The sequence below is a fragment of the Cucurbita maxima genome, unplaced genomic scaffold, assembly GCF_002738345.1.
Source record: "Cucurbita maxima cultivar Rimu unplaced genomic scaffold, Cmax_1.0 Cma_Scf00039, whole genome shotgun sequence".
NCBI classification, from domain to species: domain Eukaryota; kingdom Viridiplantae; phylum Streptophyta; class Magnoliopsida; order Cucurbitales; family Cucurbitaceae; genus Cucurbita; species Cucurbita maxima.
Window position 1 is genome coordinate 585,616 of NW_019272055.1, and position 16,690 is coordinate 602,305.

A 16,690-nucleotide genomic window follows, 5' to 3' on the forward strand; every position below is an offset into this window, starting at 1 on the left:
GATAGCATAAGATAAAAGCCAAGAGTGGAAAATCTCTACTTCCGTATCCAATGTGTGATCCTTCCTAAGATTGGCAAACTACTATAGGCGGATCGTCGAAGGGTTTTTGAAAGACCACCCTTGGTCGTGGTCAAATGAATGTCAAGTGGCCTTTGAAGATCTGAAAGCAACCATGACGAGGGGTCCTGTCCTCGGATTAGTAGATGTTACTAAACTATTTGAAATAGAGACAGATGCTTCCGACTTTGTCCTAAGCGGTGTCCTTATTCAAGAAGGCCACCCCATCGCTTATGAAAGTCGAAAGCTCAATGATGCTGAAAGGAGGTACACCTCTTGGGATCACAATTCGTAGTGAAGACGGATAACATTGCCATTTGCCACGTCTTCGACCAACCGAAATTGACGGCAAAACAAGCCTGGGGGCAGGAGTCGTTGGCTGAATTCGACTTCAAATTTGAACACAAGGCAGGAAAGAGTAACCAAGTCGCCGACGTGCTGAGTCGAAAGGGCGAACAAGCGGCCCTGTGCATGTTAGCCCATATTCACTCAAGTAAGATTGATGGGTCGTTGCGCGACATCATAGAAGAACATTTACTCCAAGACTCGTTGGCTAAGCCGTCGTTGAACTAGCTAAAGCTGGAAAGACACGACAATTTTGGGTCAAGGGAGACCTTCTGATGACAAAAGGAAATAGATTATATGTCGCAAGAACTGAAGAACTAAGGAAGAAGCTCATCCAAGAATGCCATGATACTTTATGAGCTAGACACCCTAGGTAACAACGAACTTATGTCTTAATCAAAAAGGGGTATTTTTGGCCAAATATGCGTGACGACATAATGCAGTACACTAAGACGTGCTTCATCTGCCAACAAGACAAAGTCGAGAAATCAAAAGTCTCGAAACTCTAGAACCTCTACCCGTGCCAACAAGGCCTTGGGAAAGTGAGTGTATCTCTAGAGTTTTAACATACCTCCCAAAAGTCGGTGAGTATGAAGCTATCCTGGTCATCATAGACCGATTCACGAAGTACGCAACGTTCGTTCCCACCCCTAAAATATGCTCGGTCGAACTAACAGCCCAACTATTTTTCAAACATATTGTAAAGTTATGGGGCATTCCGTCGAGCATTATCATCGATAGGGATGGTATATTCATTGGCACATTCTGGACTGAGCTATTCACCTTCTTGGGAACGACTTTAAATATCTCCTTGAGCTACCATCCCCAAATCGATGGGCTGACAGAACGGTTCAACTGCCTACTCGAAAAATACTTATGTCACTTCGTTGACGCTCGTCAGAAGAACTGGGTACAACTTCTAGATGTCGCTAAGTTCTGTTTCAATTGTCAAACGAGTTCGTCTACGGGAAAGAGCCCCTTCGAAATTATAAGTGAACGACAATCAGCCTTGCCCCATATTATTGATCATCCTTATGCATGAAAGACCCCTCAAGCTCAGAACTTCACCCGAGAATGGAAGCAGACAACAGATATAGCCCGAGGGTATTTGGAAAAGCTTTCAAACATATGAAGAAGTGGGCAGACAAGAAGCGTCGCCTCCTCCAGTTTCGAGCAGGAGACCAAGTCCTCATCAAGCTAAGGCCAGAACAGATCAGATTCCATAGTCGAAAGGACCAAAGACTTGTTCGAAAATATGAAGGCCCGGTTGAAGTTCAAAAAAGATTGGGGCTACTTCTTACAGAGTTGCGTTACCCACATGGATGAAAATCCACCCAGTAATTTATGTGAATAACCTAAAGCCCTATCATCCCGATCCAATTGACGATCTACGAAATGCAACCACCACACCGAGCATCGATGTGAAAACAAAAGACATCAAAGAAGCAATGACAATCCTGACCGATTGGTTTAGGAAGGTAGGAAGACTTGTACGGAGGATTCGCGAATTCCTTGTCAAATGGAAAAACCTCCCTGCGGAAGAAACCAACTGGGAACGTGCCGAAGATCTGGACTCCGCCGCAATCCACATCACTAGGTTTGAAAATAGTCGGTTGACAGGGGCGTCAACCAATTTGGTGGGGAGGATGTCATGGTCATGCTCGTCCAGGGCATGTTGCCCATGGCCGCATGCCCATGCCAAGCCAAACCCTTTATGTTTTTCTATATTGTAACGCTTTACTTTTGTATTCCTAAGGGAGTATGACGCTTCGACAAAATCATGTCTAGGCCTGTCAGACATGAAATGCCTCAAAATGTACTTTAGGGGATATGACTAGTTGTCGACTTCTCCCTACCAATAGTTATATGATGTGAGTCGTTGTTGTTGCCTTTTTGCTTGCATATATAATACCAATTTCAATTTCTCAAATCTTCCTTTCAAAACCTCCCTTTCGAAATCTCTCTTTGCCCCCGTTTTCCAAAACTTTCATCTTGAACTGGGGCCAGAGGCTCGAGCATACGTCGCTTGGTTGTAGGTTACGCAAGAACGAATTGGCTTAACTTGCTTATTGGTGGGAAGCGAGTGTTGCACAATCGCAAGTCCGTTACCATCAAAAATGCGATTGTGACAACTGCCACTCGTTCCTTTCTCCAATCAATGTGGGACATTCACCAAATCCACCCCCTTCGGGGCCCAACGTCCTTACTGGCGCACCACCTCGTGTCTATCCCCTTTCGAGGATAGCCTCCTTGCTGGCACATCGCCCGCCGCCTGGCTCTGATACCATTTGTAACGGTCCAGGCCCACCGCTAGCAAATATTGTCCTCTTTAGGCTTTCCCTTTTGGGCTTCCCTCAAGGTTTTTAAAACACATCTGCTAGGGAAAGATTTCTACACCCTAATGTGGGATTTCATAGAAAAAGAACCCCCAACATCTAAAGCTCGAACAAACTAAACAGTGTCCATTTAAATCTTCTTACCCATTGACATGAAGAAGCAGTCTTGCAGTGTTCTTATGAATATGCTCAATGAGATATGGAACGGCATCCAACTGATCAAAAGTAGATAAATTTAGTGTAAATTTCCAACACATAAAAATAGAAAAAGACTGTCAAAACCATTTACATACTATAAACATGAAAATAATAGAAATTCACTGAGCTATCTCAATATCAATAAGCAGGGAAAAAAACATTTGTATGAATAAAAGTTGCTGAATTAGGAATAATTTTAATAAGGTATTTAGTATGAAATACATAAGACATCCGGTCCACGATCTATAAAACAACCATTATCACTGAACAGTTTGTATTTATCTTGGATTCTTGGTTATATCCTTCCTGATAATATACACCTCCAAAGCCACTATATGAGCCATGACAATAAACCCACCCACACACATTGATGTTTGACAGAAAGAACGAGCACAGAAGTAGATCGAAGAGAAACTCGGTTGAGAAATAAACGGATAATGAAGCTAGTACTTCTATAATACTCATATGGACAACAATAAATTAATGATAAATTAATGCATTAGTTCAAGTCATGCAAATAAAGAAATTCAAATGAACTAACATTTATTAGGGAAATAATTACAAGCAAAAAAAAAACAAAAACAAAAATGAAATCAAAATTTCAAATGTAACAAGCTCTGTAATCAGTATTAGGCTGCACCAAGGATGAAACATTATGTTCCATGACATACTAAGAATGAAAAAATGTAACGGCCCAGATCCACTACTAGCAGATAATTGTTCTATTTGGGCTTTCCCTTTCGGGCTTCCCCTCAAGGCTTTAAAACGTGTCTGCTAAAGGAAGGTTTTTACACCCTTATAAATGGTGGTTTATTCTCCTCACCAACCAATGTGGGACATCACAATCCACCCTCCTTCGAGGCCCAACATCCTCGCTGGCACTCTTTCCTTCCTCCAATCGATATGGGACCACCCCCAAATCCTCCCCCTTTGGGTCCCAATGTCCTTACTGGCACACCGCCTCGTGTCTACCCTCTTCGGGGAACAGCAAGAAGTCTGGCACATCGTCTAATGTCTGGCTCTGATACCATTTGTAACGGCCCAGATCCACCGCTAGCAGATATTGTCCTCTTTGGACTTTCCCTTTCAAGCTTCCCCTCAAGGCTTTAAAACGTGTCTGCTAGGGGAAGGTTTCCACACCCTTATAAATGGTGGTTTGTTCTCCTCCCCAACCAATGTGGGACATCACAAAAAAACTGAATAAAAATGGAATATTACCAGATATACGTAAAAGTCTTCAATTACGGCCACGTTAGTTTGCAGGAGCATGGACTGAATATGAGCTTTAGACCTATGCATTATTCTTGCCACAAGGGATAATGAGTCAGCACCTGCACACCTTTCCTGCAGTTAAATGAACACAGTTTAGGGGAAAACCATTGAACCCAAACTGCCAAAAAAAAGCAGAAGTACCAACTGAAAGCTTACAAAGACTTTGAAGAATTGAGCGAACAAAACATACAAAAATGGTTTCCTTGTGAAATCATTAAATAAATTTCACACATCCCGAGTCCACAAGGTTCAATAAGAGAAAAAAATTTGCAAGACACTGATGAAGGAAGATCGTATGAAAATCCTAGTGAATTGAAATTAAGAGCCTATTTGGGCATATAAACCCCTAATTCATAAACACTAAAACACACAAATTTATGCAATCTCAACTCTAAGGATTAGGTTACACATGGATTGTCTTAATTAAGATTAAACTCTTGAGACAAAAAAAACAAGTTTCTTGGCCCAGATTTGAACACTCCACAAGATAGGATGATCGATCCTATTTGAATGTTCTAGGCATGCAACTTAACACATGAGTTGCAAATTTAAAAAGGAGCACCGTTCAAGCTAACTTTAGATGGAGCATAAGTGTTGTCATCATATAACACGAGAGAAAATGAGAAGGTGTAGGGTCTTCGAACGAATGAACAACTCCTTTAGTGAAGACGATATCAATATAGTTGTTGTAGTTAGTTGATTTTCTTTGTTATTTCAATCCATAAATATATTCATCAGAACTCAATACATCCAAAATACCACACTTGCTAGTTGCTTCACAATTACATGGCTCAAAATTCCAAAATTGCAACTAAAACCAAAATTGATACTTATTTCTCACAAATCAAAATAAAATGCAACAGAGAGAGAGAAAAGAAACGAAATGGAGATTTATATATATATATATAGTAATCAAAATAAAGAAAAGAATAAGCATTTCTAAAGTTGTAGCCTTGTATATAAATTAGCACCTTGAGACCAAGAGATGTTCCATGAAAGTAACCTAAGCTATTGCCAGGAGGGCTTGGGGTAACTTCATTGAAAGCAAACGTCGAATTTGAAGCTGATGGGGAAGACGAATGGGGTCTTATCCACTGATCACAATCCTGCGCAGCTCGTGACAAAGCTGTCTTCAACTTATCTGTATCCAGGAAGACCAGTCAAAATTCAAGAAAGCAAATTAGCGTCATTTAGTTTCTGATATAATAAACTTTGGAATAGACAATATAGAGTTTTAGGGACTGGTCCGGGACTCGGAAAAAGGAAAAAAGAAGAGCGAGTACAATTGAGAGAGTCCGGGAACCCTTTTCCACCAGAAGTAGTGTTAAGCTGGCCAAAAGTCTCGTATACAAAATAGAAGAACACTTCAAACAACTGGCACATTCCCTGCTTAAATTAATCCAATTAGAAATATTTTGGGCAGTTTAAAGGTGAATGATATCTAACAAGCTAACCATTAAATATTGGATACCTTGAAAAACTCAACATTCACTATCTCTAGTTTCTGCATAAGCGTTGCATACTTGTCCATGGACCTGGAATTTGGAAGATAAAAAAAACAATCCAAAATTATACAAAAAAATAAAGATTGTTTCTCATGCTTCACATTATCACTACAGATTCTTCACCTTAAAAGGCATAGAGATGATCCTGTTTGTGCTGTAATTTCATCATTATTATGGTTAGAAGAGTGGTTTAGTGAAAGTCTGGGTTTCAAAATTCTGCTTGGGAGTTGACTATCTTCATCAATAAAGTCGGCTAAAAGATCTTCATTTTCATCTTCAGAAACAGTATTAGCACCATTTGAAAGTTTGTCCGTATACTTCATTGGAGAGGAATTACTCCTATGAAAACCTTCACCTGCACTTCCATCCAGTTCTCCATAAAGGGCACCATTTGGTATGCCTTCCTTACATGTATGCATTTGTTTAAGTAAAAATGGATTTCCATTTTTGAGCCACCGCAAAAAACCACTTCTATCCATGCCTGTACTGACTGAACTTGTTGTTTTGTCTGAACGTGGGACCTTGCCCTTAGATGAGTTACCATCAGAGTGAACAAATAAAGGTGCTCCATCACCAACCAGTCCAGGAAAACTAACAACTTGAACTGTATCTGGTGGCAGTGTAAGCCAATTCTCTTTTTCCATAACCATCTTTAGAGCCTAAAAACATGAAGAGCAAAATCAATCACGAAGTACTAGTGAATTTTCACATTCAAACTTAAACATTGCTTAATTCAACCAAGTAGTAGAAGCATGGCTGAGACAGTCTACTTAAGTAAATTAAAATTTCCAAGAAATGCTGAAGAGTGATCGAATGCCAGTTTAGACTCGAGACATGAGAATTTATAATAACTACAACTGAATTTTGAAGAGTTTCTAATTGTCACAATAACTCTAGTTTTGTAAGCCGAAGAGAAATTTGTGGAGAATTTAATGTCAAAACTACAAAACCAATAGGAATGGCAAGAACAGAGAGAAATGTTAAGCAAGGAAACCAGCAGTTACTTTCTATATTAATCAAATATGAAGAGATAATTGAAATATTCATTGCTTTCTTAAAGTTAGCTGGCATAGGAAAAATTACTGAGATTTAAGAATGGGGCAGCGTTTAGATTCCATGGGCCTGCATGTATAGACAAATCTGAACCATGGCAAAATTAAGCAAGAAGGTCAACTTACGTGCATACTCTGCTTATGGAAAGCCACATAATAGTTTTCACAAACAATCTTCAACTTTTGCCTAAATTCAACTGCTTCAACTCCACAGAAGGCTTCTCCAGCCAATATGAAGACGTTGAGATCTTCGTAGTTTTTCAAGAATTGATGAATGCTCGTTGAACAAACAGCAGCAGAAGAAAGCAGTACTGAGACACGGCTAGTAGATAGTTGCCAAAGGTTCTTACGGCTTCTTTGTAGGGTTTGGGAAACAAAATTTATAGCATCTTTTCTCAGATGGTACCAGGGAGAACCACTGGTTGATGCTGTGCTGCTATCTGTCGGGGACCCTCTATTGAGATCACTCCGATCCATGTAAACAAAATTCGTATCCGCTGCAGTCCCCATTGAAGAGACATTGATCGTTGACTCAGGTGTATCTCCTAAATTAATGTCAGAATTATCTTCTTGTTGCTTCATGTTAGGAGTTTGGTCAATTGAGTCCTGAATCAAAAACATGCTTTATAAGATAAAAAATTTAAGCCCCCAACAGAAAAGCCTCCTGATCAGGGAAAGCGGGCAACATAAAATCTGCTTCTAACTACTAGCCCTTCAAACAAAAAAGTAGTATCAATAAAGAAATCAACAATAGCATCCTGAAAATAACTCACTAGGCCAACCCCCATGGAGTTAATTCCCTTATTATTTACATGACCCTTGTTGATCACTATTCCCTTGAAGAACTACGCATAAAAAAAAATCATCAGACATTTTGTTGTGTTTTCCACAATGACTCGAAGAAGGATTTCAGAAATAAGAATCTTCACAGATGATTACTTATGATTTAATCATACCTTTTTCTACATTCCATTTCTATTTGTCTGACCTTCAGTTATTATCATTATTTATTTTTTCTGAATAAGAAACAAAACTTTTCATTCATAATTGAAAAATTACAAGAAAGTTGAAACATCCATCCAAATGGTTAAGACTACAAAGAGAAGCTGAAAATATAAAAAGAAAAGAATCTTGCCAATTGGCTGATTCAATGTGACATGTTCTAATCCACCTAGACAATGGAGATGCAGGTGTTAATCCACTCTCCACCTTTACCCAAAGCCTTTTGACTTGAAGACTCATGTAAATCTGAATAAATGAGACCCTATAATATATTGAATTCTGTAGTAAACAGAGATTATGCATTATCTATTATTCTTGTAATTTCTTCTATTATGAGACTCTAAAATAAGCATAAGGCCTTCAGGAAATATCAAGTAACCAAGAGGTAGACTTGGCCACTGAAACCAAAAAGCTGTCCTGCAAAAATTAGCCCTACAAGATATGTATGCAAAACCATATGATTAACTGGAATAAATAAGAAATAGTAAATATGGTAATAGACCTTGGTATCCAGTTGGAAGCTAAAGATCTGATAATATGAGCACACCAAGGTAAATAAGACAGCTAGTGTTTTTAGTAAACACAGCCTAAACTTTGATTCAGGAATCTGAAAGCATAGATCGCTGTATGTAAGCCTGTAAATTGAATAAAATAAGTTAAAAGTTTTTATTTGACACACTGAATGCGAGACTCAGCAATTTCAAGAACTTTACCTACTATTTTGTATATGTACATCCTGATCCTGCAAAGATAGAATACTCATCATTGAATATTTCATCAATTACTAATCAAGGAAATGATGTAGAATAAAATGAGAAGATTAAAAGAAAGCTCAATTAGATCTTTTTGTTCCAACTTGCTGTTTTATCAGTACGTTAACATAGTCGTCGAATCCATTTAGTTCAACGTATGTATTTAATTTGATGTATGTCAATGACTTAAAGTAGACGTGAGAAAAAGCAACCTCAAATACAGCAGTTGTGTTTTAAACTAAATGCTACCTATAAAAAAAATTATAAAAAACTTTCCACATAGCTTTGTGCGTTAATTTGTATTCCATTTATATTTCAATGGAAATAAACTTCAGATGGTATAAATCTGCAAAGTAGGAAGCAATTTTGAACTCTCCACATAAACCGGTTCCTCAATTTGAATGACTCGAGCGCACCTCTTGCACAATGCCTTTCAAGGAAGAATGGGTTTCTGATATAACTTCCTGCATAAAAAAGCTTTGTATCTTTTCAGCAAGGCCAGAGACATCTCCTATTAGCGCATAGGCATCAACCACCTGTTCATAATGACAAAAGCCGGATCATGTTAAACAAAACTTCATTAGAGAGAGAAATAAGTTCCGTGATTAAAGCACTTGCAATGGTTCTACAATTACAAAGAGTGAACATATCCCCCAACCCCCTATCTTCTTCCAAAAGGAACTCTCTCTCCCATCTCCCACAACACATTTAACAAACCAGGAGAGAGAAGGAAGGAAAAAGAAGCCCAACCTAATTCATCTGCTTCCCACTTAGCTCACAAGCCCATGCTTACCAGGCTCAGCCATTTGACCAATAAACACTATGAACAGTACTATTCTCATTGCCTAAATTTCCCCGACGTCTTTTCCTTTATTGGAGCAAAAATGGTAAAGATTTCAGAAATAAATAAACGTGGATGGAAAAGTTCAACATCGAAAAGTCCATCCACAGCCCTTTAGGATATATAATACAGGACCCTAGTCCAAATAAAATGTGAATGGACTTTACAATGCTCAAGGTTAAATAATAGAAACATGAATTGCGCGTCAAGAATGAACAATTCTGGAAAGGAAGAAGAAAAAAAACTAAGTTCTATCACAAGAAAATAATCCTCACGGTTAAATAAGCCTCTTTCTTGAACTCCTGACAGACTTCTATCAAAAGTGAATCCAACTTTTGTAGCGTTCTTCCAAGCCAAGTCTACAACATTTTGTAAAAGAGATGTGTAAATCATCATAAATCATTCATCCTTTAAAATGTTTACCATGAGAGAAAATATACAGAATTTTTGCAACTATAATGCTCGGTATCATTGAAAATACTCACCTCAATGCCACAGCTCATCTCTCGAATTACTGAAAGCTCTGAAAAACTATCCAATAGCTGCAAATACTCAGATAAGACCTGAAAAGCCTGTATAGCAGGCATGTTCGGCAGCACAGCTAGAAAAGTTAATAAGCAGACATCATTACTCCCTCTGACATGTTCATTAGTCCAGTACTCTGAGCTCAGCTATAAAAAGCTTAACAAGAAGCAAATTATGAAACCCACCTTGGAATAATTTCCCTCTTCAACAAGGATCTCGAGCATCGATTGCATGTCCACAGCATGACGAAGCTCACTCAAAATTGGAAGCATATCCTATTTGCATTACTTTGTCAATGAAAAGTTTATTACTTGAAAAGAAAGGATGGAAAAATTAAAAAAACAAAAACAAAAAAAAAACTAAATAAAGCTGGAAGCATATACTACTTAGCATACCAATGGATATTTTATTATGATGTAAACGATTCCGTGAGTCTTTATTCTTGTTTAACATTCTGTGGTTGTAAGTTTTGTATGTACATTTTCTTTACGGAAACCAGTGAAATGCATTAAGAGTTGACAACTTAGGGGCCGGGGGCAGAGGATTCATTAATGGAATAGAAGATCATTCCAAGGTTCCTCAAAAATTTGAATTGTTCCTTTAATGAGGAATATTGCTTGGGGTCATCTGGAATTTGAAGGGTCATGAATCCATTTAGTTTTTGAAGCATTCAGAAATCATCAGGCTCAAGAGTGCATATTTCTCTACCTTTCAGAATGATGGAATCAACAAAAAGAGTAGTAAATGTTCTTTGGAAATTGAAGGATTTTATGTTGTCTCTGCTAATAGTGTCAGCAGTATCGATAAGGAGTTTGTTCCTTTAAATCAAAAATTGGACCAACGGTTACTTGAGAAGTCATGTGAAGAAGGGACTCTCACACTTTTCGAAAATGGTTTCTGTATGCTATTCGCTGGTCAAAATCTTCATAGACATTATGTTTGACTTTTTTGGGGGCTCTTGTAATATTTGGAGATCTTTGCTTTGTGGTTTGGTTTTCTTCACATCTTTAAAGTTTGAATCCTTGAAAATTTTTCTATCATTTCACCAATCAATAAAAAGTTTTTATCTTGCGAGGAAAAAAAAAAAGAAAGAAATTAGGAGCCGAGCAGAAGGAACCTTCCAAGAAACTACAAAAGGAGAGTCTTCCAAACATTAATGATCTTGAGTTGGCTATACTTATAAAATAACTCTTATGGTAAGAACACCACCAAGAAGCATGTACACTACTAGCAAAAGAATATTAGGAGGACAACTAATATTAAAATATCATTTTTGGCTTCTTTCCCTCCATTAGTGCCAACTAATGGCTTTAACTGTGCAATTCCAGAGAATCATAGATTTTCCTTTGAAGTACATTACCCCTAAAGTCTCAGCAGTCACTGGTCAGCCTTTTGTTGAAAACAGATCTCTATGCCCAGTTGAGTCCGGATGAAAAGACCAACCACCACAAGTAAAAGGAACGAAGAATGAAAATGTGATCAATAGTGACTTCATTTTATTACAAAAGCTGCACACCTAGGAAGATAAAGCCCAGAAGGGGAATTTTCTTTCAAGTTTGTCTGGTACAGGGGGGCCTTTAGATAAGCTTGAGATTTAGTGAGGTGACTGAAGGTGGATTGGCTTAAAGAGAGCCTGAAGGGTCAAATTTCCAAATAATTTGATCTAGCCCGACATACACTCTTCATCTAATTTTTCTGTAAAAGCAGCCCAGCTAGCACTCTCTGTTAAAAAGTCTCCTCATAATCCAAAATCTCACATCTGAAGATCACCCCTCTTGCACGCTGGAATTGACGCTATGGAAGAAAGGATGAAAAGTTCTAGTTTTTTTTTTTTAGATAAAAAATAAACCAAACTTTCATTGAGAAAAAATAAATAATACACGAGTACACGAAAAGGAAAAGCCTACAAAAAGGAGTAAAAACTTAAAAAAAAAATAAAAAAAAAAAAAAAAAAAAAAAAAAAAAAAAAAAAAGAAAAAGGCTCCAATCAAGTACTTGAAACCTAGAGGATAATTACAAAATAACTTCAATACCAAAGTCTAGAGATAAAATGTAATCTAACAAGGGACTAAACATCAATAAAAGATCTCTCCAGCCCTCTAAAGATTCTATTATTGATCTCTCTCCAAAGGCCCCGCCAAAAACGGAACTTCTAGGTAAAGTTGTGAGAAAGGTAACGTTTCAGCTCAGGCACCTTCCCAAGACTGGCATGACCTGTTTCTAGCTTAAAAATTCAGAAAACTCAGAAAGCCTACCCAATGTTTATCGATATCCACTCAAGGTCTACCCCAAGCCAATCCTTTTATAGGTTTATTAGCCCATCCGTAGAGACCAGTGCCATAAATTGCGACTCACTATCCTCAATAGGTTATTATGTTGAACATGGATAAACTATCTTTGTAAAAAAATGTAAGCCATTAGTGAGAAGTTATAGCATCTATATTAGTGTGTAATTCTGTAAGAATCTTAGTAACAGCAACCCATTAGTGGAATGCCCCCTTCTTGTAATTTTACATTAAACAAGTATTGGGTTCTCATCCCTATCTATTTACATTTGACTCTAGCGACTGAAATATTATTGAGTGTTTACTCACAAACCTCTCTAACCCTCTAAAGGATAACAAACATAATTGATGAAAATATGTGATAATTGGACAGGAAAAAGGAACAATGAGAAGAAGGCAACAAAATACCAAAAATGTTGATAAATATCTCTGTATTCTCATCCACATGAGAAGAAATAAAAAGGCTGGATTTCAGCAAATTGGAAATTTTCTTGTAGTATAAAAAATGTACCAGAAGTGCTTGTTTCTTCTTGGAGTTAGAGTTTACTATGAGATCTCTAGAGACTGCAAGCATTGACGAATTTAGGTGTCTCTTCCCATTCTACAAACATATGAATAAATGTTATACCAGTACATACCTAGCCGGAAAACTGTTAATAGTGCAGGATAATAAAATGTGAGTAAATAGACTGTTTATTTGTTTGATGAATATAACATGCTAATTAAGACCGACTTACTCTGCAGATGACGTTCGCAATTTTCAAGTCTTTTTCCAACTCCCTGAACAAATGCATCCCCTTCACTGATCAAAAGTAAAAATCGGCATCCCATTTAACTAGCATTCAATTCCAAAATTAAATTTTTCACCATCTAGATAGCTCTTAAGATAAATGAAGCAAACAAGAAAACAGACTTCCAGAATCAAACAGCATTTTGGAAACACCATCACAATAACAAAGGTGAACTACATCAATTGGAGACCATTACTCAAAAAGAAAAATAATTCTGATTCAATTTTGGAAAAGGAAAATGGTCAGTAAAAGCATTAATGAAACCTGAGTTTTCCTTGGGAGCAAGAAGAAAATATGGTGGTAGGACGAATAGATCAACGTTAGAACAACTACACAGACAAGAATTTTCATCTTCAATGACTGCGTTAACTTGAAGAATGTCTAACGAATTTGAAGTCTTATAGGTCTAAATTCCTCTTAACAGGCATTAAGACGGAAGAAAAATCAATTGGAGTGACATTCCCGAATTTTAGGAAAAAAATCTTCCCTTTTTAGGATCAGTAATTTCAATTGAAGCAGGAATGAAATCATGTAAGTTCCCCACTTATAGTATCAAAAGTGCTCATATTCTAATAATGAAGAGGATTATATAACCCATATAACCTTTGGTGAATTCTAGCTTGTTGTGCTTGCTAAAGTCCCATCTTTCAAGCTTCAAACGGAAAGAACCAATATTTAACCATTTATTCGTTGAACTAAAAGATTAGAATCTTGAAGTAGACTTTAGCATTCATGAAAGGATTATATCCTAAAAATGGTTTCAATATGGGTTCCAATGGCCCTTTGGATATTTTTCCAATCATTGTGAGTATTCAAACGAGAAATACCAACAAAGCATTCCAATTACAACAACCATTTTTTCTTCTCTTATCCAGTAAGAGGATATGGAGATGGTGAGCTTTGGACAAAACATATTTGTAGAAATTGAAAAGGCATCTAATGGAGCAGAAGGCTGGATGAAAGATTTTACAATTTCCAAATAGGATTTAAGACGGCACTTGAAAGGTTGAGTCTTACACTAATCTTTCAAGTCAAGCTTCTCAAATTTCATGATTAAATCTCTCTAACATATTCCAAAAAGTGGGTCAGCCACACTTCAAAAACTCACAAGGGATGCTAATCATCTTCCTAACATCAGAAATTGGAGCACAATACAATGAATAACTGTTTATGAAGAAAACCAACGTTTCTAAATTCTGGTAGTTCCAAACTCATCTCTATCTTGCTTGGAAAATATCTGACAAGTGGGCAAAGCTTCATTTTAACCAATAATTCCTCAAACCATCAAAGATGAGAAAATGAAGAGAGATAACAGTCTTAAAATCCTTATCTTCCACAAAAGAAATATATATATATATATATATATATATATATATGTGTGTGTGTGTGTGTGTATATATGTTTTCGAACCAAATGCAATAACTCTTGTAGATCTCCTTAATGGTGTGTGTTAGGCAAAAGAGAGTTAAAACATATTTTTCCTTTCTTGACTTCTTTGTGGAGCAAAAAATTCAATGTTTTCAAAGATCGGGTGAGGAGTTTTGGATGGTGGTAAGTTTAACGCTTCTTTACGGGCGTCACCAAGCCTTTGTAATTATGAGTTCGGCCTTCTTTTGGCTTGGAGTTATTGTAGAAGTTAGGGACAGACACCTTTTTCTTTTTATGTCCACAGATCACTTCATCAGGCCTTTTATCAGTTTATATACTCGCCATTTAGAAGAAAGGATTTGATTCTGTAGTGCAATCCACCCAAGCTCGTTGGTAGGTGAGGCTTTAGCAAAATCAGAAGGAAAAAAAAAGGCACGAAGGGACCAAGGGAGAAAATCCGGAATAGTATTTTGCTTCTCTAGATTATTAGTTAAGTCTTCGTCTAACTATTCATTATAAGTCAAAATCTTTTTTTTCTTCTGCAGTAGGTTTTGTTTGTCACCTTTCCATGGGAAAAAAGAAACAAGATGAGATTATATTATAATAGAGGATTTACATAATTTGAAAATGAGGCCTTATTATATAAAAGAAAAAAACAGAAGAAAATATGAAGAGAAAAGAATTCTACAATGTAGAATAAAAGGCATCAACAAAATCCTGAACACATTATACAAAAGAAAAATACTGAAATGTTATCCCAAATCATGACCACGGGCACGAACCTTCAATGTAGAAAGAAGGTAATAGCTAGTTCCCTAGAATTAAGCCTCACAAACATGCAAGAACAAAATTAACAAATAAAAGAAAACACAGAACAGAAGGGGGGGAAAAATAATAATAATAAATAAATAATTTTTTGGCTTTTTTTTCTTTTTTTCTTTTTAGGATAAACAAGCATAATTTTTCCGTTGATAGGATGAAAAATTACAACAAAAGTTGCAACAACTAACATTTGAAGACTATATCTTAAACAATACAGATACACCCAAATCCAATAAAAAAAGAATTCAAACAACACATATAACCCCAACGATTAGAATAAAAACCACCCAAAAAACCGAAGAGTACAACCTCAAGGAACTTGGGAAATAAAAAGCAGGCTGAACTACCAAATGAATATACTTAAACAATAAATTTTTCAGTAAAAATAGTACTCGACTTCATACAGAGAAGACTAAATTAAAGAATGATGTGAGAGCAGCTACTTCAATATTACCAAAGACAAACATCAACCCTCCAACCAAGCCAAATACAAGAACAAGACTAAAACTATGCCCCTTGGAGAAGGGGTGTAGGGAGCAAAAGGAAAAAGAAAGCCGTACCCATCACTTCATGATGCTCCATCAAATGGCGAGACAAACGTTCAGCCACTTTATCAAGTTGAGCCAATCTCTTGGTAGCCTTTCAAGAAATTTTGTCAAGAATTATTCAGTGAGAAGACATGAAAGTCGTGTTGGATTATGAAGTTGGATAATAGGACCATTACTATGATCAGACTAATCGGATATGTATAAATTACTAAGATAGTTAAAGAAGAATTAAATCAATAGATGACTGCAATTATATTGGGAATTAATTAAGATAGAAATTAGGAATTAGTTTAGATACCCAGTCTGCAATATATTGGGAATTAGTTTAGATGGTAATTAGGAAGGAACGAAAAAAGAAAAAAACTCAAAACCACAAGGTGTAAACAAGAGGATGCAGAAGAACATTAATGATGTGAGATACCAAAAATTCCTAATAAATACAATAGAATAGTCGAGGATACATGTTTCCAATGGGAACAAAAATATACAATACAATCAGAAAGAAGCATGAAAAATGTAAGAGAATAAAACAATGAATAACAACTAACGAAGAAATAAAAACTACAGCCAATGACTGTTATAAAGAGATCCCATTCCAGCTAAAACATCAGACGTCTTATGGAGAGAAGTATAAGGAAGACAAGAGCTTGAACCTCAGATTTGCAGCTTTTCCCCATAATAATAAAGCCAAGAATAGATCTTTCTGATGATACACATCTTGCATTTGATTGAGGTAGTTCCAAATAATCAAAATCTTTAAAAGGATTATTACTCTATTGTATGCCCTTCAATACCTTTCAACTGGAGACCTCATAAGAATCCATCGAGTGAATATAAAATTTCCATCAATACACCCTAGTTCATCTTAAGAAGAAAACCGAGATCACAATTCTTTCCAAAGATGTTTCCGTTTTCTACCATATTCATTTGTTGTCCAACAAAATTTCTTAAACTGAAAAAGAATTTGAGAGTGAGTCCCCCCCCCCCCCCC

The 16,690-nt window shown here is 36.7% G+C and overlaps 1 protein-coding gene across 4 annotated transcripts in view; it reads right to left on the reverse strand.

Annotated features, from left to right (window-relative positions):
• LOC111469296 (syndetin-like) overlaps positions 1-16,690 on the reverse strand; it is a 49,606-nt gene that overhangs the window by 14,403 nt on the left and 18,513 nt on the right. For 3 of the 4 annotated variants that reach the window (XM_023114516.1, XM_023114518.1, XM_023114517.1), the window contains 16 exons: positions 15,712-15,790; positions 12,908-12,972; positions 12,682-12,771; positions 10,071-10,160; positions 9,846-9,932; positions 9,636-9,719; positions 8,936-9,055; positions 8,481-8,509; positions 8,270-8,402; positions 6,892-7,371; positions 5,837-6,372; positions 5,680-5,743; positions 5,492-5,594; positions 5,180-5,349; positions 4,155-4,280; positions 2,883-2,953 (listed from right to left, as the gene is read on the reverse strand). In XM_023114516.1, the coding sequence (XP_022970284.1) occupies positions 2,883-2,953; positions 4,155-4,280; positions 5,180-5,349; positions 5,492-5,594; positions 5,680-5,743; positions 5,837-6,372; positions 6,892-7,371; positions 8,270-8,402; positions 8,481-8,509; positions 8,936-9,055; positions 9,636-9,719; positions 9,846-9,932; positions 10,071-10,160; positions 12,682-12,771; positions 12,908-12,972; positions 15,712-15,790 (2,327 nt within the window). The remainder of the gene's footprint in view (positions 1-2,882; positions 2,954-4,154; positions 4,281-5,179; positions 5,350-5,491; positions 5,595-5,679; positions 5,744-5,836; positions 6,373-6,891; positions 7,372-8,269; positions 8,403-8,480; positions 8,510-8,935; positions 9,056-9,635; positions 9,720-9,845; positions 9,933-10,070; positions 10,161-12,681; positions 12,772-12,907; positions 12,973-15,711; positions 15,791-16,690) is intronic. The other variant, XR_002714847.1, reaches the window with a different exon arrangement.